This window comes from Dromaius novaehollandiae, chromosome 2 (assembly GCF_036370855.1).
Source record: "Dromaius novaehollandiae isolate bDroNov1 chromosome 2, bDroNov1.hap1, whole genome shotgun sequence".
NCBI lineage: Eukaryota > Metazoa > Chordata > Aves > Casuariiformes > Dromaiidae > Dromaius > Dromaius novaehollandiae.
The window spans coordinates 118,624,718-118,649,568 of NC_088099.1; the positions used below are offsets into that span (position 1 = coordinate 118,624,718).

General features: G+C 40.6%; 1 protein-coding gene across 2 annotated transcripts in view; it reads left to right on the forward strand.

Annotated features, from left to right (window-relative positions):
- The window catches only part of COLEC12 (collectin subfamily member 12), a 100,849-nt gene extending 78,043 nt beyond the window's left edge, over positions 1–22,806 (forward strand). Inside the window, exons 3-10 of one of the 2 annotated variants that reach the window (XM_064507276.1) lie at positions 4,005–4,127; positions 11,944–12,042; positions 14,507–15,553; positions 16,953–17,441; positions 17,893–18,029; positions 18,791–18,900; positions 20,592–20,737; positions 21,494–22,806. In XM_064507276.1, coding sequence (XP_064363346.1) covers positions 4,005–4,127; positions 11,944–12,042; positions 14,507–15,553; positions 16,953–17,441; positions 17,893–18,029; positions 18,791–18,900; positions 20,592–20,737; positions 21,494–21,513 — 2,171 coding nt within the window. In that variant the 3' untranslated portion in view covers positions 21,514–22,806. Of the gene's footprint in view, positions 1–4,004; positions 4,128–7,506; positions 7,614–11,943; positions 12,043–14,506; positions 15,554–16,952; positions 17,442–17,892; positions 18,030–18,790; positions 18,901–20,591; positions 20,738–21,493 lie in introns of those variants that run through there. The other variant, XM_064507277.1, reaches the window with a different exon arrangement.
- Positions 22,807–24,851: the final 2,045 nt, after the last annotated feature.

Here is a 24,851-nt window from a genome sequence, read left to right on the forward strand (position 1 = left end):
GTGAGATAGAAAAACCAGAGCTCTTATTAAAATAAGTCGGGAAAGGGAATGGAAAAAAAGCATGTGTCCAGTGAAATGAGGCACATTGTGTCCCATCTGATATTTATTACATGTTGATCAAATCAGCAGTGAGAAATGCACATCATCCGGAAGTGACCTTGACTCCCTGGGTTTTGAAGTTAGTGACAAATGTCTGGGAGCAGACCAACATTAAAACCATGTGTACCGAACACAGAGAGGAGTATGCTGCACAAGGAGCAACAGTAACAAACTGAGAAGATCTGACTTAAGCCGAGAGCCCCGTTTGGCAGGTTTTACATCTGTTGTATCAATGGAAGGGGCATGCAGGGTCTTTCCCTGTACATTTACTTTACAGCTTTACAGCTTTCTAGAGGAGCTATTACACATCTCCTGGAAGAACACTAAATTATGGGTAAGCCATGAAAGCAGGCACCCAAGTGGGTAAAAACACAATTGATTCTGGTGAAAGCTTTGTCAAATTAAAATCCAAGCATAGCTTCCTTCAATACTTGATGCTGAGCTTTTATGACAGACCTATGTATTTTATGCCAGCCTGCTGGCTTCTGTGTAAGCACAGTGAGCACTGGGAATCTTCTCCCAGCTGTTGTTTCTTCATGTTTTGGTTACCATGTCTTTTCAGATCAACCCTTTAACAAAAAGAGTGTCCTCACAGTGACACGCATCTCCAGATCAGAACAATCCTATCTGGGATTGGTCCTAAAGCAGGATAGTGGTGAAGAACTGCAGTGCAAGTGGAATCCAGGTTCCTTGTTTGGAGAGGTTAGGGAGCCCTGGTTACATTAGGGTTCATCCTTGCACAGAGAGGGCTACCTTCAAGCTTTTGCCTTTGCTTATAGCCTGGGTTGTTCAATCACACAAAAAGGCATCAGAAACATTCTTCAAAATCTTTTCTTCTAGGTACCTCTGTCTTTAGCAATTTTCATACATTTAGTAAACTGTAAGGTCGGATGGTACTAGCAGCAGAATGAATAGCTAGGTATTTGTAACAAAGAATAAATTCAGTGGTTCTGACAGAGTTTACTGTGTCCATCTCTAGGGAAAAAAAAAAAAAAAAAAAAGAAAAAAAGGAAGGCTGTTAAAGCTCCCTGGCTTTTATTACAGCCCTGGATTTGGGGCAAGTTAGATGAAGGTAGCATGGGGTAGATGACAGTCAGCTGCAGTTTTAAGCTGGCATGCAGAAAGAGCAAGCAGGCAATGCAATGTAGAGTTCCAGCCCAGCTGAGTTAATGGAATCACTTTAGCCCATATGATTGCTTTAATACGCTGTGTTTATGTTATTGATACCAACAGGGCTGGACTGTTAAAAAATGGAAAGGTCTGGCTTTTGTTGGGGTGCCGCTCTGATGTCAGTTTGAAATATGCCGCAAGTGAAAGCTCCAAAAAGCCAAAGTGCTGTTTTATTGAAGCAGCGATAGTGAGAACTGAGACAAGTGAAACGTGATCTTTATGAAGTATTGGAATATATACAATATTAGATGATGAACTGCAATACAGTCAGTGACATCAGCAAACTTTCAGCCCATTGCACTATCCAGGAAGTCAACGTGCAGTGACAGAAATCAGGTCTTGTCACACAATGAGTAACCTTAATGTGACACTGGAATCAAGTGAAACTTTTCTATGTGCGGTTGCTGTCAGAGATTTAGTTACTTCTGGTTTTCTCTGCACTTTGTACCTCTGCGGTCTATCGATCTTCTCAGTTACAGATCTGATACTGCTTTCATTAATATTAAAATCAAGCTTTCTGTTATCAGTGTGGGTTAGAAGGCAAATGTGGTGTGCGTTGTGCCCAAGCTTCCTGTGGTTTTTGGTATGTAGGATGTTCGAAGACTTGCAGAATTGGAATCTGATTTTTAAGTCCTCCAGAACAAGAACCTGGCATTCAGTACAGAGTACATAGCACTCAGTAAGTCCATCAGTACCAGTTAACAGCAGCAAAAAGGTGCCCAAGATGCCATGAGTCCCCCTTATGAAATAATTTCAGTCTCTGAATATCTACTACAAAACTTTGGAAAACCACACGTTCTCTGGTTTCTTCAACGAGCAGAACTTCCCTCTAGCAAACTCCTTGTGACTGTCTGCGAAGCAAAGGAAAACAGCCCACACACCAGGACCCATAAGGAAGTTTGTCTGTTGAATTATGGACTCTTTGCTGTATCTTTTGTGGCACAGGAGGTACCACTCTTCCAAGTCCCAGCACCACTAAATGGTCTCCGCAGTTGCCCATCTCTGACAGCTCCTTTCCTTTTCACCTACACAGGGAGGAGAGAATCCTCCCCCCTCTGCAGTTTCTGGTCTTAGGTTTATGCTTGCAATCGTTGTTTTATTTTCCCCTAATATATCTGAAAAAAAAAGCATCTGAATGTGCCCAACTGGTCCTAAATCCCAAGTATTGCAAATCCATGACATCACTTTCATCACATGGCAATGGGATATGACATCAGAACTGAAAGGCTTAGGAAACATGAGATAACATAGTGTAGAAAGAGGAGCTGACCTGTGCGCGATGCATTTCTGCCTTGTCCAAGGCTAATATACGTGCAAAGGGAATTGAGAAAAATGCCTTGTCAAATAAACGTTGTATGAATCCTCTTCCTGAGTTGCTTCAGTATGGTAATCCCTCCTTCAAGTACTGTAGGCTTAAGGAAGTCACTAGAAACTGCTGTTCCTTGAGAGATAAATACAGTTGACTTAGCTTGGTATGCCAGTCACCAGTCCTCAATAAACACGGGGGAAATGCCTTGCGCTTTCCTCTTAAACAACAAAAAAATTAAAAGCTGTTCTACAGAAGGTCATGAGTTGGGAAAAGTAAAATCAGCTGTGGGTTACACCTCAGGGGAAATATAAGTTACTCATAAAAAGTTATGGAGCAAGTTTTGATTAGTTAAGTAATCTGGTACATGCAATTTATTGGAGCTTGAAGCTTTCCTGTAGGACTCTGCTAATGGTACACAAATAGAGTAAAATATCAAAGAAATGTGTTTTTCAACAGGCACAGAAAGCTACATTTATCCTGATCTACTTAATGCACATTGGAAGGAGGGATAAATCCAGCCCATTCATTCCAGCACAGTCATCATATTTTCTTGTATTTACACATTCATCTTTCTCCTGACTTTCTTGGTAACTTATTCAAATCTTCCACCACTTTCAAGCTGTTCCAGAGGATCACATGGAGAAAACAGGAATATTGGTTCCCGCTATAATAGACTGACTGGTGTCAAAACATGCTGTAAAAAGCTCAGATATCAAACAGTAAAGGTTTACTTTCACTTATCAACTTGAAGCCCTTTTCCTTAAACTTGTCTACACAGAAAAATTCATCAGCATGATTCTACCAGTATAGATCTACCACTAGATTTACCAGTGTAGTATCCCTTAGTCTCTTTGGAAATAGTACTCTCCAAACAAACAAACAAGCAAAAACAAAGTTTTTCTCCTTATGGAAAGAAAGCATTCACATAGTAGCCATTTGTGGTGATGGTTGCAAAGTAAGGCCAGTGCTCATCAGCTTCTCACAATACTATTTTATTTCTGTGTTTTCATTCTGCCTGAGTATTGACTGTCTCCTGTTGCTGGTGTAGGGAGACTGGATGCTGAGAGGTGCTGCTGCGTGATGCTGACAGAGGCCATCCTAATAATCATTTGACTTCCAAAGCTCTCCATAGCTCTCTTAGCAGCTTCCGAAAATAGTACTGTCTCTCCGTAAAGCCACGTTTTTTCCAGTGAAACAGAACCTACTTCTCTTTAACACTGTGAAACCCGAAAGTGATTGTATAACTAAACTGATACTTTAACAGCTGTGGAGGCTATTCAGGCAGCACAGGCAAACAGGTATCCAGTTATCATCTGCTTACATAAATATTTCATTCTTTAGAAGATGGAGGAGAAGAAATGGGGAGATAAAACCAGCAATGTGTTCTTTGCCCTTGTTTTAAAATTCTTTAAATTTTCTTTTGCAGGTATTCAGGAGGGGACTCAATGTACCAAATGTAAAAATAACTGGGCACTGAAGTTTTCCATCATCTTATTATATATTTTATGTGCCTTGTTAACAATTACAGTAGCCATTCTGGGATACAAAGGTATGTATGTATCAAGCACAAAATTTCACTTTTAATTAAGCATCCAAGAGCATTTCCATATATTAGGCAATTTATTACATTTTCACCTCAGATATGAATATGTTTGGCAATGGGAATTCTTGTACAATTGACACACATATCAACAAACTGCAGCCTTAGATTTGCTCTTTCAAATAATTATGAAATTTTGAAATTAGATTAGAAATTATCTAAGAAATTTGAAAAAAGAAAAAGGTTAGAACAAAATGATCATTTTTCCATCATGAAAGAGTATTAGCTGAAAGACTCAGCTCGGTGTTACGTTGCTGATCTTTGAAGACTGAATCTGTAGGACACCCACCCCTGCTATACCTTGATTTCACTGGGCTTCCTTATACATACCAGCATCTTTCCAGAATAAATGTCTTACTTAATGGAAGGCCAGGGATGATCTTATTAATATAATTACAATACTTATTAGAGGAACAAAGTGTAGGATGAATATTACTTTGAAATATCTGGAAGAAAGTTTCTACCAGGAAGTGCCAGTGTACTGGGTTACCTACAATTATTTTAATGAGCAAAGTCTATAGGCACTTTGAAGATGTGGCAGTAATTTCAGAGAGTCTAGCCCTTGGCAGTTGGGCAACCTGATAATGGAGGAAATTTCTTTTGTGCAAGTCCAAGGTAGGGCACATTGGAAAGAGCAGCTTAAAGCTGCCATACACAGTGGTGACTAATTGCCTGTAGCCACTTAGGCGTGCTTATGCATGGTTTGATGTCACGGTCTGCTTGTTGTGCAATCACAGCGCTAAAAAGTTAAAGGCATGAGATGTGAGGCTCTGCAAAGGAAAAGAAAGTGAGTACATTGTGAGTATTATAACAGGATCCTGCAGAATGGTGTGGAGAAAACCAGGCTAGCTTTAAACTAGCTTCCTTGAGTATGGCTCTAAGCGTAGCTTCAAAACCCTTCAAGAAGCAGAGTAAATACTCATGTGATTAGCATGCAGTGTGTTGTGTGCTGCCAGCAGCTGTGCTCCTAGCAGAACTGACATCACCTTTGGTCCTTTGCCAGTGAAAGAAAAGGAAGTTGTAGAAATAGAAAGGGATAAATACTTATTTAAAAGGATTGGGTACAGTTTAGAGTGGGAAGAAGATGAAAACTGTTTGGGTTAAACGGAAAATTTAACAAGGGAAACGGGAGAATGTGAAGGGTAGATAGAGTCACATAGATGCTCCTTTTTCACTATAAACCACAGAGAATGCAGTACATTACAACATAATGTAAAGAACAGCAGTATGTATATAACTGATCAGATGTTTTCCCAAAGAATGTGTAACTGGCCTCTGAAAGTGAGGTTTTGAGGAAAAGAATTTTGTAGGATTTAAAAACTTGCCCTTGATCTATAAAGATAAAATTGTTTGGTTATACAAGCTAGAGAGGTATAAATCTGCGGAGATCTGCTTACAGCAGGTGAGGGTGTGATCATTCCAGGCTATAACCCAGCCACTAAATGTCTGGGATTTAGAGGAATTTTCCTCAAGAGAGTTTTATTACATGGCTGTCATTTCTGGGGCTTACTAGAAGAATCAGATCTCACTTGGCATCAGAAACAGTATATCAAGTTGGAGGGACCACTGGTCTGTGTCTGCTTTGGCAAACCTTTGTTCATGTAAATGTAAGAATAAAGGAATAAGAAAACTGCCCCAAAAAAATCTCTTGGGAAGAGGGAGTTTTCCTCCCTCTTCTCAATCCACAGTTTTTAAGCTGCTTTCTCTACGGGCCTCTAGCAGAGTCTTGTCTTTTACCCAAGCTCTGTTCTCATCTTGAGGCCCCTTCATCGCTACACTCAATTCAAACCTTACTTCTTGTCCTGGCTAGTTATTTGTGCATGACTAGCATTTCTGTCATAGCATTACCAAGCAACATTTACCATGGGCGAGAACAAAAGAATTTCCTTGCCCACTAAAATGCAAAAAATATAGGAACGCAGCTAATGCATGTCTTGTTCACTGTCCTTAAGTCATCTTGGCATCTGCTCCACCTAAATTCCAAGGAAGGAGGCATACATTGGAGAAGAGTCCTTTTCAGTCCAAAGTATCCCTTCAGTAACTCCAAGCAGCAAATTATCATGTCAGGTATAAATGTTGCCTTTTGCATCCTCCACTTTGAGAGCTTTGTCTCCACAATGCCTGAAGCACTAACTTGCAGGGAAACCATGAGTTAGGCAAAACCCCAGTTTAGTCAGAAAAAAAACATCACAGTACATAGTCAAACAAATTATTGAGATACTTTTGTTGGTTAGGAAGGAATTAAGCCTTAAAGGAAGAACAGAACTCAAAATAAAATTTTATAATGCTCTTGAACTTTCCCCTCTGCATCAGAGTTTGGCTTGTCTTTTTTATTGTGATGTTACACTGAAAGAAGGAATTCTGCTGGCATCAGGGATTCTTTCAATCTCTTAGCTAAGTTTCCATTAAACTTGCCTCCTACACTTATGTTTATAAAGCCCAAAACTACTTTTAAAACTTTAATTTCCTACATGGTATTTAGATATCCTTTGTGATTTAAAATGTTAAAGCTACTAATCAGTGGATTAAATATGGCAGGCAAAAAATAACTCAATGGGAGGCAAAATCAGCATAGAACAAAACTCCAAATTGGTGGTAAAAACTGCATAGTAAGCTGGAGAAAGCTGAAATCAAAACATGAATTAAACATCAAGGTCATCAAGGAATGGCAAGTTGAGTTTACTATTAGTTTACCTTCAGAAGAAATACTGAATTATTTTTAAAAACCTTAATAAAGCAATCTTTATTTTTTTACACATGCTTTCTTAAATTAAATGCAAAAAAATCCCCAAAGTTATAATGTTTCTGGCACCAGCCAGTGTCTATTTAAAGTGAATGATCATTCTCTGACTTAACTCCAATAAGGGAAGTTAACATGCTCTGAATTTGAATTTCTGATAGTTGTCTGTTTCTGGTCAGTCTTTATTTTGAAGTTTTTTGACTAGTGCCCACTGTGACTTTCATCTACTTATTTTAACTGTCTCTCAGACAGTATTTGCCTGCCATTATCTCAGGCCATCATATGCTGGTGAGATGGGACTTTCCTGCTTCTTGACTGAGCCTCAGAGAGCGGGTCCAGTGCAGACATTTCTCACTGTTCTGGTCAGCAACTACTTAAAGTTTTTGCTTCTTTTGGAGGACCTTTAACAAATTTCCACAGTGACCTTATCAGAAAGTGAGACTGTTCTTCAAGACAGAAAACATATTTGCCCTGTAGATCACAATGTAGAGATATCTGACCCAGCTGAGAATGAAGGTGAAGCTAGCCAAAGCCAGCGTGAGGCATAGACAGACTTTGCTTTTTTTTTTTTTTTTAGGGAGAAGTAGACTTTTGGGAGCAGCAGAAACCTACTTTGACCATGGCTCTCTTTACTCATTCTCCCCACAGTTCATCCTTTCCACTTGCATGGCAGTAGCAGGAAGGGGTGCAGGAAGGTAAATAAGCTACAGCTTGCTTGGGGAGGGAGTTTGGACAGGCGATCAAGTCATCCATGGTTTGTTTGACAATGGAGGCTAAGATCCTGCTCCTGTACAAAGCAAACATATACATTGGTTTGTCTGTGGGATGACAAAGCTGAGTTTTGCCTGCATCACTGCAAATCCTTCAGTTAACTCTGCTGTTAGCTTAGGCAGAGCTCTCGACTGCTGCAGCTGCTGGAGCCAGTGGTTTGGAGTTGGCTCTGGACTCTCTGCTGCACGCTTCACAGTCCAGCATCGGCTTGCCCTCTGAGGGGAGACAGAATTAAAATAAAGGAAATAGTTTGCCCAATAAAGCTAATTCTGCATTTCACATCACTTAATCGGGGTAAGGTACTGACAGTTTAGTGTCAAATAGACAAAAATCAATACCTTCTGTATTTGAAGGCAGTCTTCTCTATCCAGGCTCTCTAAACCAGCATCTTCCAGACCAGACTCTACTGGTTCAGGGCTGTTATCTGGTTCCCAGTTACACAATAGAATTAAAATTTACTACTTTCTGTTGGAGACAAGCTATTGACAATAGAATGACCTTTTAAAAGTGATCATTAGTGATCTTTCAGGCCAAGCATAATCTTCCCCAGATATCACAGCCAATTGTAACTAGTACCAGGAAGGTTTATTAAAGCGCTGCTTTAACATATTTTTGGGGTGTTCTACACAAGAAGCATTCATAGCTACAGACCAGCTACAGTCTTTTTAATGCATTTTTTCAAGTTTTGACAATGAAAATAGCATACTCTGTTCTATCTGCAATTCCTTTCAATTTCAGCTCCTTGCCAGTACAGGCTACTATGTATTGGCAGGATTTCTATTATTTTCGTTCGCTTTAGACTCTTCAGGAGAACATTTTAATCCAAGTTACCAGTGTTAGATTATTTTTCAATCATGAAAAATTCCTGTTGTTATAGAATAGCATAAAAACTCAGTTTTACAAGCTTTAGAGCTGAACAACAGACTGGCATTCATTTGAATTATGAAAGTAAGAAGCTGCACTTTGCTTACATTAATATTAAGAAATATTCATGTGCACAACTGGAGAAAATACGTGAATATTACACTGAATCAGGATTAACAAGATCTATAGCTGATGAGATACTGCCCATCAAGGCCAAGGTTCAGCACAAACACTTGGAGGAGGCCTGATTTTTAAATCCAGATGCTTTCCCTAGGTCATCTCTAAGTGCCTGGAGTGAGTTTTGTCCTTCACAGTGACTATCCATAAACAAAGCAGAACACCACAAGGCGCTACCTAGAGCTAACCAAAAAGAAAAGGCAGACATGGTCCTCATGCTCACTGCATGTGATACATAGATGTATATAGGCATCAGTGGAAAACTAACTGAAGGACTGCTGATTTGGGCTCCAGCCTGGAAGAGAGTTTGGGCAGGAAAAACGGAGAATCAGTCTGACTTCTTTTAGGAAAAACAGCACAAAGCATTTCAAAGAGTGTCTTTAATAGGCAGAAGGACCAGTGAAACGTTAGTGCTACACTGGGAGGAAAAATCCCTTCTAAGGCAGAGGGTATTAAGCAATGATCCCCCTGAAAACGCAGTCAGTATTGTAGCCTGGATCTGGCATTTAGCAGGCCAGCTGCCATCATCCCAAATACAGAAATCTGCCTCTGACTCTACTTTTATGAGCACAGTAAAGCCTCTGTTTTGCTGACTTGTTAGCAGTAGGGAAAGGAGAAAGAAGGTAATTCACCAAAGGATGTCTGGTCTCCTCAGAAAATCTTGACACTTTTTCTCTGGTATAACTTCACTCACCTCAGTGCAGCTACACCAGTGATAATTTTGGCCTGCTGTTTTTCCTGTTGATGTTTTGGAAGCATTAAAAGGCTGTGGTGTATCTGTGGTACCTGTGGTCAGAAAAACAAGTTAATAAAGAATCAAGAAGGAGCCCTTGGTGGGCTATGCCTTAAAGGTCTGGGGTGCTTATGGTTTCTTGCAGGAAGCAAAACATCCCCTAAATTCCCATTTCTGGTAGAAAAGAGTTCCCTATGTGGCAGCAACTTCTTTGAGGTTATTTTCTGGTTGCAGATTGTCTCAGGGACAGAAGGAGTTAGTGGTAGCCCCTGCCCCTACACTGGTCTGCAGAATTGGCTTCACTATTGTCGCGGCCCGAAAGGAGTCGTTCAGGACGACCTCCCTCCCCTTGGGGCCAAACGACCAAGTTCGTGATGCCCTTGGACTGAATTAAGGTGAAACGACACCAGCCAACCGGTTTTAAGATTTATTAACACAAAGGCAAGGCATGTGGTCAAATAGGATAATTCAATGGCGAATACTGCAACTAGCTAGACAAAAACAGATCTTACCAACATTCAACAAAAGAGAGGGAGAAAGAGAGAGAGAGAGAGAAAGATATCACCACCCGTGGATCCAGCGGCGTCCTGTTGGTCCTCTTCCTTTGGGAGTCTCGGCAGTGGGGGGGGCTCCCGTCTGGTGGTAGGTGGGTCCTCTTCACCCTGGGTGTAAGTTTTGGTGGTGCGCGTGCAGTAATTACAACTCGAGTTGGGTCCGACCCTAGGTTAGCTCGGAATGACACGCGTGCAGTGGTTACAGCTCGAGTTGGGTACCTCCAAAGAGGGACCCTGAACAAAGAGATCCCTGGGCAATTATAGCTTTTTCAAATTAAGTTTCCCACCCCCCCCACGTGGTAGTTCAGACCAATAGTAATTTTTGAGTCTGGGGTCTCCTGCTCCTTATTGGATCTCATCGTTGTTCCTAGGCAGGCTGTTTCTTTTCTCCCTTATCTTTTCTGTTGCAGTTTCTGCCGACAGGTGTGTCTTCCATCCTATAGGTGTGTCTTCCTTCCTCGGGTCCCACCATCATCTCTCAAGGTCTTGACAAAGAGGTGGTAACTCCAGCAATTAGCACTGTTTCAGCAGTGCACAGGAATGCAAATTGCTGGTAACTCCCTTATGGTTCCCGCCTGCACCAGCTCTGGGGCCCTTTCTCACCAAACTAGGGAGTGCGGCCTAAGGCTTCAGCAAATTTAGCCACTCATGCCAAGCAAGTTTTATAGAAGTTGTGCTAAAAACGGATCCCAAAGTCTCTGCCCGATTGTGGTCTCGTTCAGTGCAGGCTCGGTGTGTTCTGGGTGGTCGCAGGGAGACCATCTCAGGGGTCGCAGCAGCCCAGTCCTGTTTCCGCCAGGGACAGATGGCTTGTTCGGGGTTATGGCCTGCCTGCACCCCATGCACCAAGAAATGTTTAAGGCAAAAAATTCATTCATCTGTCCGCTACAACTATCCAAAGACCTGGGAAGCACCCGGGGGGGCTGGCACCATGCCTCATGTGGGGTCGATGCAGATCCATTCTGCTCCCAGCATAGCCAAAGAACTAAACAATCTGGTGTTGAGAAGACATTTCTAGTTGTGGTTATGGTTTGAATACAATAGCATATCAAACTAGGTTTGGCGTGGAAGCTGAAGGCTGCCTCTAGCCTTGCAAGCATTGCTTCAGCAATACGTATTTTTATCACTGTAAGCCTCTCCGGGCTCTTTTTCCATTTCTGTATCAATGCTATCAAATCATCCACTTGTCCCAGTGACAGGAAAATGGCTCAGCAAATTATCAGTTATCAAAATAAAGAGCACATCAGAGAAAGCCATAAATCTGCACTTGCTGAATGACCATCCATTCAATCTTAATGAGCCAGAATGGTTTCAAGACCATTTGGAGTGCTATGTATCATTATCAAAATGTTTAAAAGTTGTTCAAAAATATTTTAATAATTGCATCTTCAAATTGGTGTCTCAGACTAAAGTTTGCTAGCTAGGAGGCAATTTTTAATAATCTAAAGACTCAGAAAAAAAAAATATTTGCTCACTTTAAGGACAAATTGCCCATAGCAAAATAAAAGCAATTCTTCTACCTCACTTCTGGGCCCTGAGGAACTTGTCTATGTTCATCACACTGTGGTGTGCTTTTAGCATGGAGATATCGTTAAAAGAAAAGGCCTTGGTTCAAGAGGAAAACTCTCAAAGAGGGTTTTCCTCATTCATGGGAGGCACTGTTCCTTAGCAAAAAAATGTTCGGTGGATGTTGGCATATTGGAGAGGTTTCTAGAAGAATGCCAGGTCCCATGAGCAAATAAGAGATCATCTTTCCAACATTTCACAGAACAACAGCAGAGTTTAGTGGCAAGTAAGGCAATTTTAAAGATTTTTTTATGTTTGATGCTTGTAGTGTTCTTCTGGTTTGCTTTATCATTTACTATCTTTTTTTTTTCATAATTTCACTTTTCTTCTTTCCGTAACATACTGTTCTCTTTCTCCTAGTTGTAGAAAAAATGGACAATGTGACAGGTGGTCTGGAAATGTCCCACAGAAGATATACAGAAAAACTCACAGAGGTGGAGAGTGGTCTGAAGAAATTAGGTAATCTGCATGCAAGCAAAGCCCCTTTGCATTATGCCTTTGGGGTATTTTCCTGGCAGATAGCAGCTGAGAATTTGTCTGTAAAATCTCTGACCATGACAAGATATAATACTTATATTCCAATTTCTCAGTTGCTTCAGAAAGCATTTAAAAATAGTTAAGATCATCTCTACTTAGTACAGCGTTTTAAGCATACTTTAACATTCACAGTTCCCACTGAAGTCACTCTGATATCATTTTTACTTAAATAGACACTTAAAAGTTGTCCTGGAGAGAGTCTTCTCTGAATGAGAGATGTAAAACAGAGCAGAAGTTGTTACACAAAAGAAGAGATTCTAAATCAAATGAGAATCTGTCACCCAGTCATCCTGATGCTGTTTTAGCAATTAAGATTCAAAACTGAAGTCCATTTTAAGGGGTGCACAAATAATAGACTGTTCAAAACTCTTAGCCCCGAGGCAAGTTGATAACTTCCATGAAATGTGCCCTAAAAACCTCAGGGAGTACAGGACACAAAGTTGTTATGAGTTCAGCTCTCTTAAGTGCTACCACACTTCTAAATTTGCAGGAAGATGGAAAAAGATCATGTGTAAGGATTCCACTTGCTAGATATACATTTCTACTTTTCTTCCTTGTCTGGAAAGGAAGCAAAGCTGTTCATTAGCAGTTCATGTATACATGAATTTATCATTTATATAATTAGCTTAATATAGATATAGATATAAACTTATACACATATGTGCATTTGCTTCTTGAAATATATTTTGTTTAGCTTCATACACCATATATGGAGATATCCATTGCTTGGAAAAATTAATAGCTTGCAGCTTGATCATAAATTTTTACACTCTTTTTTCTCCTGAAAAAGTAAATATATTCTGAAGCATTTACACACTGCATTTAGTTCAAAGACATGGGATAATTCAGTGGCAGGTACTTGCAGTGATACATTTGTAGAAGTAAGTGTTACACCTGAAAGCACGTGCAACATTTTGGGGTTGTTTTGCTAATTAAATCACAACTTGGAGCACCTTTGATCCAGCTCATGCACAAGCATTTTGTACACTATTGACTGGATGGCCCAGAACTGGCAAGATGCTCAGGACCATCAGTTCCCATTGAAGTTGACTTGCCATGGAAGAAGTTAAAGTAGTTATGGGGCAATGTGTGTGAGAGGCATAAAGGTAAGAGAGCTGTTGTAAAGTTAGAGGGATAGCAGCATGGCATAAATGAAAGACAGGCCTTTAGGGATTAGCTATGTGTGGACATGGCAGTTGTCAGAGCTGCATGAGGAACACAATATAATTTGAGCTATAACTGAGAGGTAAATACAGGGCTGAGAAGATCCTAGAGTGAGACAAATGACAGGGAGAGGAGCTGTGCTCTGGCCAAGTGTCCATTTGCAGAATGCCACCATTTGCTATTAGCCATCATGGCTCATCCAAACATACCAGAAGAAAGCTCCATACCGAACTGTATTCACTGCAGTTTATGAAAACCATCCTGCCCTCTTTTGGAATCATCTATATGGACTTAAGACTCTGTAATTCATAAACATAGCTGGACTTAGATGAAGACAAAAATGTATGAACTGTGTGTAGCAGAGGGAAGTGACTGAGGTCAAGAAAGGGAATCTTCCCTAAAAGTGAGTGTTGGCTGCTCATTTCCTTAGTTTCTGTGTCCTGATTGACGAGCTGGGCAGCCTCAGAAGCTTAATCACGGTCAGGCAAGCTTCCAGAAGTATACTGTAGAGCAGTGTAAGCAAGAACAGAGATGTTCCTCAAAGATTAAAGGTTTTGCCTTCCTGAAACTCAGAACATGAGGGAACAGTAACAGCAAAAGAAATGTCATTAAAAGCACTAGTGGTATGCTAGAGAGAAAAAAAAGAAATGCATCATATCCTATCATAGCTGGAGTAGCCTGCTGGCAAAACTTTTGTCTCTAGCCCGGATTGTTTTAAAATAGATATTAGAATTCTTCTAAAAGTAAAACCAAGATTTAAAAAAAATAACTATATGTACTAAATCACAGTGAAAATATTTCACTGCCAGAATACGGAAGGGAAAACATGAACTGTTAAAATCTGCTTCTGAACTTCCATAAAAAGCCAGCTGTAACTTCAAAACATAAACTTATTGATACTTCTCCAATATTTTGAATTCTGCTTATCATTCAGGATACAAGCCGTATTTGAAAGCATATATTTATCATAGTTTTTAACTGTAGTTTTTCCCGTATATGACAATAGAATCACCATTCTGTTCTCCTCAGCAAGACACAAGGTCTTAACCTATTTCTAGTGGCAGAACTTTGCTTTATGGTTTCTCTCTTCTGGAAGAGATAGTGTAGAAGTTCTACTGACAGAACATTTTGACAGTCTAGCTGTATTTAAAATATACTGTGCTTGTTTGTACTGTTTTAAAAAATGCATCCTAAAGCCTTTCAATTTTTTCCTGTCTAACAGATGACCAAGCTGGACAAAAAGCCATGAATACAAACACTGAACTGTCTAGTTTCAGATCTGATATTCTGGCTCTTCGTCAGCAGCTTCATGACATTGCGGAGAAAACTACCAGAAACAAAGATACACTGGAGAAGCTGCAAGAGTCTGGAAATGTATTAGATGATAGACAGAGCCAAATGAAAAGTGTCTTAGATAGCAACTCTTTCATGATCATCAGTGTCAATAAGACTCTTCAGGCATATACTGGCTATATCAACAATCTTCAACAGGACACAAGTAATATCCAAACAAATTTGCAAAACCAAGTGCATTCTCATAATGTGGTCATCATGAACCTGAACAACTTAAACCTGACACAAATACAGCAAAGAAATCTGATCAGTGTTCTGCAGAAGTCAATGGAAGATACAAGTTTGGCTATTCTAAGAATCAAGAATGACTTTCAAAATCTGCAGCAGGTTGTCCTTCAAGCCCAGAAGGACACTGATTGGCTTAAGGAGAAAGTACAAAATTTACAGACTTTAGCAGCCAACAACTCAGCATTGGCAAAAGCTAACAATGATACACTTGAAGACATGAACAATCAGCTCAGCTCCTTCAGTGGGCAAATGGAGAACATCACCACAATTGCCCAAGCGAATGAACAAAATCTAAAGGATCTCCAGGAACAGCATAAAGAATATGAAAACAGAACTTCTGCCAAATTCAGCCAGCTAGAAGAGCGGTTCCAGGTCTTTGAGACTGATATAGTCAATATCATTAGCAACATCAGCTACACTGCTCATCATCTACGGACACTGACTAGCAATCTCAATGAGGTCAGGACAACTTGTACAGACACCTTAAGTAAACATTCAGATGAGCTGATTTTTATGAACAGCACACTAGCCAATATTCGCTTAGACTCTGCATCTCTCAAGATGCAACAGGATTTGATGAGGTCAAGACTAGATGTTGAAGTTGCCAATTTGTCAGTAATTATGGAAGAAATGAAGCTGGTAGATTCCAAACATGGCCAGCTTATCAAGAACTTCACTATCCTGCAAGGTATGCAAATTCTCTAATGATACTCATGATCTATATTGAATTCCTGCTTGCAGGAACTTCTTTAATTCTGTGAAAGTTTTTTTCCCAGAGCATGTTGGTAGAGAGTCCTGGGTTTTTCCATTATCTAATCCTAAGCTTTGGAAATGAAAGAATAGCTTGAATTTTCCTGCCTTACTAATTTTCATACCCTTTCTTTACATACCTGCAATGGGAATGTTATGAAAGAAGGTTCTGACTTAGCAGAATTTTATTCCAACTGACTGACTGGATCTGCTTTTGATTTAGTTTCTAAAATAAGCTAGTGAAGGTGTGGAACCTCAAGAAACCAATCTCTGCTAAGGAGGAAACGGCTAAAAAATATAAACTGGACCATTCCCAGGAAGGTCCACCCTTACTGAAAAACAAGTTGCTATTTCACTTTAAGCCTGTTGTTAGCCTGCCAGAACACATCCTACTTTGCTTAGTTTTTAATCCTTGGATATTTTATTTTCTCCAGAAATAAATAACATCAAGTTTAGGAAGCTTTTCCCAGCCAGCTATTCTTCTAAATGAAAAGAACACTCATACTGCCAACCTGATATGAACCAGTCAGGCCTAAAACTCTAATGACAAATATAAATCCTTTTCTCCAAATAGAATAGGGCTGAATTAGAGCCCAGATTATATGTCAATAACCTTAACCTTTCTCATTTCAACCAGGTCCGAATGACTCCAGTGTAGGAACTTATCTCTGATGTAGGTTTCGGAAAAAAAGAAGATATTGGCAAGGCATTTGCTTATCCATGATCAGAATCCAAAATTATTTTGTTGTTTATATATGAAAAGCTGTTATAATATTCCCATTTCCTATCATATGTATTGTTCTTTTTCTTATTATAACCAGCCAATTAGCAGATGATACTTCTGGTCTTTCTTCATGGCTGGCCTATTGCTCACTAGCCATCTTTTTTCTCCTTTTGACAACCTATTATTGACAAAGCAACAAATGGGGTCATCACAGGAGCAGCAGTCCGATAGTCTAAGAGAGGAGAGACAGGCTAGAAGGAAAAAGGAGCATAGCAGAATGAGAGAACAGAAGTATCAAAATGTAATACTGCATTTATTTACTGTCTTGTAGGGACTTCACCTGTGGCATTATGTGACTGTCAAGCTCACAGGATAAGGTGCATCAGAAGTTTTTCTTCTGTATCTTGTACTTCAGGGAGGCTCAGGAAAGAGCAGTGCTATATGATGCCTGAGAAGCAGCAGTACATTCACAAGTATTGTTGGTTGGGTTTTCAAGGTGCTGAATATCCAGTATGGCTGGTCTGAGATACATTAAACAGGGATCCCAAGTGGCTTATCTGTTTTGTTTTCTGAACTTACTTTGAATAAACTTTGAATGTTTATACTGTTTCAGGTCCTCCTGGTCCAAGGGGACCTAAAGGTGACAGAGGACCTGCAGGTCCTCTTGGCCCCTCTGGCCTAAAAGGACAAAAAGGAGAGAAAGGAGAGCCAGGACCTCCAGGACCTGCAGGTGAAAAGGGCCCACCTGGGCCAACTGGGCCACCAGGAGAAAAAGGAGGGAAAGGTTCAAGAGGATCACCTGGCTCCAAAGGTCAGAGAGGCTCTCCTGGCAAGACGGGTCTGCCAGGACCAAGCGGAGACCCAGGACCACCTGGGCCACAAGGCAAAGATGGTCCTCCTGGGCCACAAGGCCCACCAGGATTTCAAGGACTGCAAGGAACTGTGGGAGAGCCAGGGGTGCCAGGACCTCGAGGATTGCCTGGGCTACCTGGAGTACCTGGGCTGCCTGGTCCAAAGGGCCCGCCTGGCCCACCGGGGCCCCCAGGTCCAGGAATGCCAATGGCACTACAAAGTGAACCTACATCGGTGCCTGAGGCTAATGGTAAGCTATCTACACACTGCGTAGATTCTGTTACTGAGATACAAATCTACCTAGCAGAGAGTGCCCACCAGGGAGACAGTGGTTTATAATTACCTCTGTTACATTAGTCTCCACTTAATCTCTGAGATTCATAATAAGGAGTACTCTCAAGTGAAGCCTTCCCTGTTGGTCTTCTCTCTGATGCTCTGAAATTGATTTAAGTTAATATTTACAGCTAAAGAGAAAGCAGTAGTAGTATGAGTAATAAATAGTCCCCTTGCTCATGCAGTTTAGCCTTGGTTTCATATTCTGAGCCAGGGTCCTGACAAGCACATTCTCACACTATCTAAAGATGATAGCATGCTGTAGATGGGTGTGTGATCCTCCACTTAGTTTTATCCCCATGTGGAAAGATACTGCTGGCTCACTGATTTATCAGTAATTGGTTTAACACAAAAGTTTCACATCACAGGTTGTTCTCCTCATTGGAAGAACTATACAGAAAAGTGTTACTACTTTTCAATTGAAAGAGAAATTTTCGAAGAGGCAAAGTTATTCTGTGAAGAGAAGGCATCACGTTTGGTTATCATAGACAACAAAGAGGAACAGGTAACTAACTTCTCTTTCTGCTTTTCAAAGAGAGACTCTTAGGGGATTCTGCATGTGGAAGCTACAGGGCAAGTGGGAAGCCGAGAACATCATGAATTCATATATAGGGAAGTAGACACAGTGATGGACTCCAGTTAGCATTTTGTCTGCCCTCTGACTGCTCAGCAGTTAGTCCATGTGTAGTGTGAGCTGAGCTGGTGCTGATGGGCATGAAGCACCCAGGAGAGGTGGTGAGAACTGAAGGAGTTTTGAACCTTGGAAGATGGAGTCCATTGTACCTTGTGTATTATCGGAATATATTTTTCTGTCAGTGTTGAAAATAATTTATTTTTAAATTGTCTTTTGTAAAACACACAGCCTAAGACTACTATGACAAATGTTTTTATCTAGCTATAAATCTAGCTATATGTTAACCACTGTTCAGGATAATTATTTGGTGATTATGTAGCAGTGGGAACATTAAGATACAACTGCTTACTCTTTGCTGGGGTTTTTTTTTCATATATATCTATATGAGGTTGCCTGTGGCTTTTTATCAAGCTAATTTGCATGACTAGCTCTCTCTGCCTCGCGTGCAAACAGCACTATGGATGCTAGCGTAAGGGGTTGCAAGGCTAACTCATGAAACATATCTTCAGCTTAGAAAAATCTCTTTAGCCCTTCCTGCTCTGATAACAAAGACGCTCATGAAGCAAGAGTAGCTCATTAACTCTGAACAGGGTCATGTTTGTTCGTTATGGACTGAGATCTTTCTTCCACAGCAATGGTTAAAAAGGCAGATTCTTGGGAAAGGCAGCTTCTGGATTGGGCTTACGGATTCAGAGAAGGAAAATGAATGGAGATGGCTGGATGGATCCTTACCAGTTTACACGTACGTAAATAAAGAACAATGGTGTTTATTCTCTGCAGATGCTACTGTTCCTGCTGCCACTTCTCAAAGCAGCATCTAGAAATTATCCAGTGAATCCAGAGGTTTGTAGATGCCAGTGAAATAATTCTTTACTTAGGGTGCCACTGAACTGTTTTTTTCTCTCTCCCTTCACCATACACAAGACTTTATTTCCTCACTAGGAGGAAAACTGAATATTGAATGAATCACATAACTACACAGCACAGTGTTTCTTGCCAAAACATTTGCTCCTGACTTTTATTACAAAGTGGAGATGGGAAGCGCAGACAGGTTTTTTTCTGCCTTGGTTTGAATTTTCCTTATTTGCATTACAACTGGCTATAAATAGAGTGCTCATTCTGATAAAAAATGTCCAGCCTTTAGATAAAGCCCAAATCCAAGTGGAAAGCATTAAACATAAGGAAAATGCATGAAACAATGGTATCTAAACTTTGGCCAGATGAGAACTGAATTGGCAGCTCTCCAGGAATCGTAGGGCTACACCTAATTTGTCCTAAATGGGACAGATTGCAACCACCCAAATTTTTAATACTGAGGAGTGGACTAAAGAGTTTATAGAACTGAGCCTGCTGTGCTCCAGAAAAACAGGCTACAGTCAGTCAGATGTTACAAAATGATTAGCTGTGATCTCATTCGCATTCATTTTGATGAGAAACATGGAAAAAGTCAGATGTATTTCAAATGCGCCATAATATTTTTCCCTTTTCCTCCCTCCCTTCATCTCTCTCTCTGTTTATAGCAGCACTGTGACTGATTCCCTCTTCAGCCACTACTTCCAATAGGTTTCCACTACACTGTGGTTTTAGGTGCCCTGTAGTAACCTCAGAACTGTCAGTTACTGATTTTCAAAGTATTTAATTATTTCTGGAAAGCTGCCTAGTCAAAAGGTGCCTAGTCAAACCCTTTGTCAGGCAGCCATGTTTTTTAGCTGAGTATGGACCATATTAGCCAGCAATCACAAGCTCTGTTCAACAACCTGTTTCTTCAAGAAAATGGAACTTTTAAGTCTCGATGTTGGAAGCATTTCTCGCTTATTAAACAAGAACAGGATGAGGAAACATTTGCTGCGATGTCTTTACATGCTGCGTTAAGTTACACCATCAAGGCTTTTTGATCGCAAAAGATCTGTGTGTGTAGACTTTGTTAATCATGTGTTAGTCCGAAAATTCACTTCCCATCCAAACATGGGCCTGTAAAACAGGTAAAGCTCTGCTGTGCCTCCAGAGAGGCTGTCTCGGTGCAGCCGGAGCACCTCCGCGGCTCCCGAGGGACACGCGCTGCTATCCCGTGCAGTGCTTGTGAGCCTGCCAGCTATTCCTAGTACCATCTGCTGGCAGGAATGAAGGAAGCAGACTTTTGCAGGTTTGGAGCAGTGCACGTGTAGCATTGTATGTGCATGTGCATTCAGGAACTAAAATAAAGTTCACCAGTCTAATTTTAGGTCTTTGAGCTTTGGCAGCCTGGGGCTGAATAGATTCCCTTCCCTGTAATACATCTGTTTTCCATTTTCTGCAAGAGTCATGTATTGTTTGCTTCAACGTGTATTTCCCATTCAGAACAGATCTCATGATGTTTTTGTTAATTTTCTCGTGGTGAAAAACTGTCATGTGGGCTGCGTTGTGCAATAATATCTACTGCTCTTTTGTTGAAAGAAACTGGAAAACCGGGCAACCTGATAACTGGAGCCATGGGCATGGGCCAGGGGAAGATTGTGCCGGGTTAATCTACGCTGGGCTCTGGAATGACTTTTACTGTGAAGATGTTAACAATTTCATTTGTGAAAAAGACATGGACAAAGGTGAGCAAGCACTTCATTTGATTATTTCACTCTACCTGTAGCAGGCCAAATTCAAGTAAATATTGCACAGCTAGAGAGAAGATCCAGATGTATGGCCATATGCGATAGAAATGTGCTGCTGAGGAAAAGGGAACATCACCCTTAGACCTCTTCTACTCAGCTCCAGCCCAGATTGAGCTTTTCTAATACTCTGTCCGATACATATGCTAGATATATTGCATTCTTAAAGGCCAGCCTCCAAAGCAGCCATAACATAGCATGCTCCACATCTTGACCATCTTCTGGAGACCTTCAGTGTGCCTAAAATGTCAGGCATGATTTGGCACGTGTGCTCCAGACCCTGGCCACCCAAGAGGCTGTTTTTATAGACCTGTATAGGCTGTGCAGTGGGCAAATCTGGTTTTAAAGATGGCTTGGGGACCAGCCTTCCAAAAACAAATAGACCCTATCCTGAGAGTTAGTGTTAAATGCATTTTGTGTGTGTATAACTCCATGTGGGTGTCTAGAGTGAAGGACAGCATGTAACAGTGTAAGGTGCTCTTCCTTTTCTATATACATTTGTTATTGTAGCAAAACTTCATGCTTTACAGATATTTCTCCTCCTGCACTTACAGAACTTGCATAGGAGTTCCCTTAAATTTTTTGAGGTACCTTGATCTCAGTAAGCTTCCTTTTTGGAAAAGCATTTAACTGTTACAGGCTTTTTACATGTTTTCTTTTTTCCTGTTTGTTTTTCTTTTTTATCTCATACTGCAGCGCAAATATTTGGAGTGTAAGAGGCTGTGAATTTACAGATACCTACATATTATGGAAATCTCCTTAAAGAAGAAGAAAGATCCTGGGAGAGACCAACATCTCCTACCAAAATTGAAAGAGTTAAAGCAAGCACTGAAAACTGGTTTAAATGGAATTCAGCAGCAACTCTTCTTCAGCATCCTGCAATTATTCCATGGCTTTCAACCCACAGCATCAGGAGCTTATCAGAAATACAGTTGGACTAATTCAGTTACAGATTTTCTTCCCAACCAGTAACCACATACATAAGTAACTTTGTCTTTTGAGAAAAGACATTCTGTCAATCTGAGTAAGACTGTTGGTCATTCATTTATAGAAAAACGTATAAAGCAACTGTGTAAACAGTATGTTCATTTGCTAAAATCCCAAATGTAGGAAAATTATACAGATACACGAATATATAGATTTTATATAAATATATATATATAGTCCAATTCTTATCAATAATATGGAATATACTTTTAAGAGCTTTTAAAACTTTGTATTTTTGTACAAAATATTTGCTTTTTACAATTGTTCTCTTTTTTACTGACTTTTTTTTTACAAATATAGTGCACAGGAGCCAAAGAAAACAATAAAGGTACTAATAATTCATTATGGTTTGCTATCAGGCCTAGCTCAGCTATACAGAAATATTTTTCCAGTTAGATATATTTGTATTTTCCCAGATGAATTGTTCTGGTTAAATAACTTTTAAAGCAGATTTTAGATAGTGTTTTCCTTATTGTATGCAGTCTAGTCTGTGTGTGTAACAATGAAGTTGACTAAGGACTGGATAGTCATTATAGCTCTGATCACAGTCAGTGTTCCATCAGGGTCCTATGCAAAGACCTTGCTAATAAAAGCTTTTCCTTCCTTCTTTCCTTTCTTCCTTCCTTCCTTCTTTCGTTTCTTCCTTTCTTCCTTCCTTCCTTCCTTCTTGCCTTCCTGCCTTCCCTCCATTCTTGAAAAAAATGCCACGGAAGTAAATCACCAACTTCTTATAATGATTTTGAAATGTTTTCATTCCTTCTCCATATTCATGGGGAGTTCTGCTCTAATAGCTGCTGCCCAGATGATGAATTTTTTAAGAACAGAAGCAAAAGAGCTGCATATGCTGAAATAGTTTCTTTCTAAGATAGATTTTAAAATTTGGTAATAAAAATGTGCCATACTTAGAAAAGTCTAATCAACTTGCATTTCACTAACGTGCTTTGTAAATTGATCTCATTATTTCCTTGGAGCAGTACTTCTTTCCCAAACAAACTAGAAAATAAAATATGCTACCAAACAGACTGCAGTGTGGCTAATGAGATGATATCATCACCCAGACAGTTTCCTCCTCAGTCCCAGGAACTGTCATCTAGGCAGCAGTGCAGCTTATCAGGGATTAAAAACTTAGCAGCCAGTTCAAGTCCATTAGCAGAAACCCTGTTCTTGGTTCCCAGTTTTTACACTCTGTGTATGGCCACTGGCTACACCATGAAGGAAGTTGTTCTGGCTTCCTCTGAAAGAGAGCTGTTTTTGCATTGCCTCCTGACCTCCCATTTACCTTGGCTGAACGCGGATGAGCTTGTTGAAATACTCCAGCTCTGTTGGAAAGAGACAAGATTTTGGGCTTCGGATATCACTCCCAAGAACAACCAAGTAAAGACTGCTGCATCGCTGAATTCTGCACTCCCTCCAGTGTTCGTTTCGGGGGGAGACTTTTTAATATTAGCTATAATTTACTTCAAGAAAATACCCAAAAAGTTACATTTGGGAATCTATCTTGTGGTACCTATGAGAAAGGAACAAAACGAAAATTGCATACATTTAATTAAAAAGTGAAAGGCCAGTGAAGTGCAGCTGTCTTGGAGGCAGGGCTTTTTTGGAAACACATTGGATTTCCTGAGACTTTCCTTTTTTGCTTTTTCATGAAGTTCTGAATACAACATGATTATACTGTACACTCTGTACCTAAGAGTTGTGTGTGGATACATGCTGTAGTGTTTACATACATACTTACACAAGTGCCTGTAGCGACAATGTTAAACTGCTATTTTTGGATAAAAAGGTACAACAGTATTCCTTGCATTTCCAGAGAGCCTCACAAACCTCAGTGAATGGAGCTTCACACTGATTCAGAAAAGCACTGCTATCTTCATTTTGAGTGCTGGCATATTTAGGTAAATTCTGAGCATCTACCAAGTTAAATGAAGTTCTTCCTGCTTGTTACTGAAGTGCTGGACTTATGTCCACCCAAGAAGCTGATGACAACCTCCATTTAAGCTCCAGATGTATTGTTTCCTAGCTCTGTGCTTAACCAAAAGACACTATCTTTCTCTTCCATCAGCAGTGGCAGTGATGGTACATCTAAAGATGAGATAATCTGAGAGTCATCTAATGCCCTCCAGTTCCTCTGAAGAGGTTCGCTCTGCAGTCACAATCAACGGCTACAGCTGTATGCATGACTACATAATGCTACAAAAAATGGCTGGAGCATTTATCAGTGATGCCCGCTTAGCTTGTTGAAAACTTGCATGGCGGCTATGCTAAACTGTGGGCAATGGTCTGGCCTTACCATGGAAATCATCACTGAATGAGGACAATCTAAGGATGTGACATGTTTATGAATTAAATACTTATTTCAAAGCAAATTTCAACTCTGGCTTGCAATTATATATAACAGTGTTATCCACCTTTAACTGGGAAACAAGAAGTGCCTGGTCTCGAGCAGCCTGTTCACACGTTGGAAGCAAAGCGAGTAGGTGTGAGGCAAAACCAGCCTGAGGTGGACGCTCTGTTTACATGCCTGGCTTGTTCAGTCATCCTTAAAATCTGGCCTGAAGAGGCAGGCAGGCCAAGGCAGACCATCTTTCTGATCCAGTATCCCTGCAAGCGGGAAAAGGAGGTGTCAAACAGCAACAAAGATCGAAATCACTGCGAGAGCTGGGCAAGTGTTAAGGCAGCTCAAGAAACTGTCATGGAAAGGAGAGGGATTGGCAGGGATGCAAGCAGGACCCCAGAGAAGGCCAAGAAATTGTCATGGAAGTGAGAGCTGCCGCATGGGCTCTGGAAAACGTCCCTATGAAGTCGGCTTGCTGGATGGTTTGAACAATAACGCAGGTTGTGTGGAAAGTTTTAAGTGATGGGAGGTTATTTTGTCCCAGCTAGAGTTTTGGCTTCATATGCACATATACTGTAACTTGGCATGTCAAGTACACATCTCCATCGCTCTTTTCCATGTTTTACACCAAGCTACATGCAAGCCCGCTGAGAGCATATTTTCCCTCACTGGCGAGCGCTTCGCCTGTTGCACGAAGCAGTGGGGAAGGGAGAGAGGGTGCAAAGTCATTGC